The sequence below is a fragment of the Vespa mandarinia genome, chromosome 2 (genome assembly GCF_050613455.1).
Source record: "Vespa mandarinia isolate Hongniang chromosome 2, ASM5061345v1, whole genome shotgun sequence".
Lineage (NCBI taxonomy): Eukaryota > Metazoa > Arthropoda > Insecta > Hymenoptera > Vespidae > Vespa > Vespa mandarinia.
The window spans coordinates 16,930,001-16,932,500 of NC_140811.1; the positions used below are offsets into that span (position 1 = coordinate 16,930,001).

The 2,500-nt window shown below is 32.6% G+C and overlaps 1 protein-coding gene across 2 annotated transcripts in view; it reads left to right on the plus strand.

Moving 5' to 3' along the window:
- The window catches only part of Nmnat (nicotinamide mononucleotide adenylyltransferase), a 9,835-nt gene that overhangs the window by 1,760 nt on the left and 5,575 nt on the right, over window positions 1-2,500 (plus strand). Inside the window, exons 3-6 of one of the 2 annotated variants that reach the window (XM_035869996.2) lie at window positions 1-283; window positions 365-466; window positions 535-701; window positions 1,612-1,975. The exon at window positions 1-283 is cut by the window's left edge and continues 127 nt beyond it. In XM_035869996.2, the coding sequence (XP_035725889.1) occupies window positions 1-283; window positions 365-466; window positions 535-701; window positions 1,612-1,975 (916 nt within the window). Of the gene's footprint in view, window positions 284-364; window positions 467-534; window positions 702-1,611 lie in introns of both variants that reach the window. The other variant, XM_085654923.1, reaches the window with a different exon arrangement.

Genomic DNA, 2,500 nt, shown 5'->3' on the forward strand with positions numbered 1-2,500 from the left:
TTTAGCATTGCAGGACAGTGATTGGATTCGACTTTGTACTTGGGAAACAAGACAAAGCGCTTGGACTAGGACTAGAGCATCTCTTCAATATCATCAAAATTTATTAAATCTATTTTTGTTTGATACAAACGATGTTAGAAATAATGTATCGAAAGAGGACTTAGAATGGATACCAGAGAATATTAGAAATAGTGAGGATCAAACGCCAATTCAAATCAAATTATTATGCGGAGCAGATCTTCTTGAAAGTTTTGGAAAATCTGATTTGTGGATGGAGGAAGACGTTAGTTTGATTACATTTTATTAATATATTTCATTCATATAAGAATATTTTTATTGATATAATTTTATTTTTATTATACAGATAGATACAATAGTTGGTCAACATGGACTCGTTGTCGTTACAAGAGAAGGCTCTAATCCTAACAAATTTATATACGATTCGGATATTCTTTCAAGACATATGGTAAGATAAAATAAATATATAATAATTAAAATTGAACATTGACGGTGATTATAATTTTTCATTTGTAGCATAATATTCATATTGTGACGGAATGGATCCCAAACGAAGTCAGTTCAAGTAGAATAAGAAGAGCATTCAAAAGAGGTGAAAGCGTAAGGTATCTCCTTCAGGATTCTGTCATTGATTATGTCCACAAAAATGGAATCTATAACACAAATTCTACTACTACGACAATGTGAGTTTAACGTAATTTAATTATAAATGTTATTTAATGCAAACTCACTTAAATCAGTTTTAATCATATCACAATAGATTCTCTCAATATGATATCTTAGATAGAAATTGTATAGAAATAATCATTTCAGCCATAGATCGTTAGATAGCTTGGCTGAATTTCAAAGATCTTTCAAACTCTATAATGTGCTAAATGGGATCCCCTGGGTCTGTATAGAAAAAAATCATTACATATAGATAAATATATATATATATATATATATATATATATATATATATTTACTTATATATCAAATAGATGAATTATTTGCGAAGAGTTCTATTTTAAACATAAATTTATTTTTACATATTTTGTATAGAAAGTCTGTATTTTTATAGCGAATATTAATCATCGGTATAATCGGTGAGTTAGAAAGATATACGGATATTAACATTAAGGAATTTAAGTAATAACGTACAAATTAGTGCGATTATGTGAAATACGGCCAATGCATTGTTATATAGATTAAACATAATTCCATTAATTTAGTTTCACAATCATTTATCAATATGTAAATAAATTTAAAATCTTTAATCTACCATGATACTCAACGATCGTAAATAAATTTTCTTACGTTATAATTATCATAGTCTTCAAATATTATATATATATTATCAGCACGTAGATAAGACATATCCGTTTGACTGACTGTACTCGAAAGTTTCTCTTAAAAGTTTTCTTCGGGGGAAAAAAGAAAAGAACAAAGATAAAGGAAAATAAATCCGATAAAAGAATTTTCTTATAATTTGTACAATATGATCAGTGAAGCGGATATTAATAGAAAGAAGATTGAAGGATTAATCAGTAACATTGTAACGAAAACAATACGATATCTTGTTTTTCACGCTGCCAATCCTCTTGGACACTGAAGTAAGTTGGACCTGACCTCGCCCAATGCGAACGATTACTTGACCATTGATCCCAAGTACCAAAGCACCTTCCTCACGCCGTCGCCTAGCGACGTTACCATGGAATCCCCGAGCCCGATTGAAATTATAAGCATCGATGTTCCCGATACCGTTCTGCGTAAAAATCTGCAGAACGCAACGAGCGCGGCCTTCGTCGCTTCCAGACAGTCGATTGGTCTCGAGGAGGCTCGTGAGAAATTCATTAACGCGATCACCGCTGAAAATGGTAATGCCAAGCACGTAACTTCTAGCACGAAGGCCGCGTATCCAGGTCAAGCGAAACAGATCATTGCCACCGAAAGCGGTGAATCGCAGATCCTTGATGAGGTAGGTTCCGTTAACGAAGAAAGTAGGGTCACGAGGGTTCTTAACAAAGTAAACGAGACATCCTCGAATCCATCAACTTTCGAAGATGTCTCGATGAAGGTCGATCGAGTAGAATCTGTAGGGCCTAGCGATAATATAGACAGAACAGAAAAAATGGAAAATGATAAAAGAGTCGATGCAAAGTTAGAACTCGATGATGATAAAAATGTTCTTTTATTGTCCGTGGAAGAGAATATAATAAAATCTGATGAGAATATAGTAAAAAATGAATTAGATACAGGATTAGAGTATGGACTTTCTGATTTTACCATTTCCAAAGATGATCACACGTATAGTAAGTTAATAAACGATGATAAAGAAAACGAAGTGATTGACATTGATCAGAATGTAAAGGAAAATATTCAAGATGTACAATCGAAAGTCGTAGAAGATATGTCAAACGATATAGAAAATGATAGAAGAGATAATCAAATGGAAGAGTCCAAAGCTGAGCAATGTATTGATGAAACATTTTTGGACACTGGC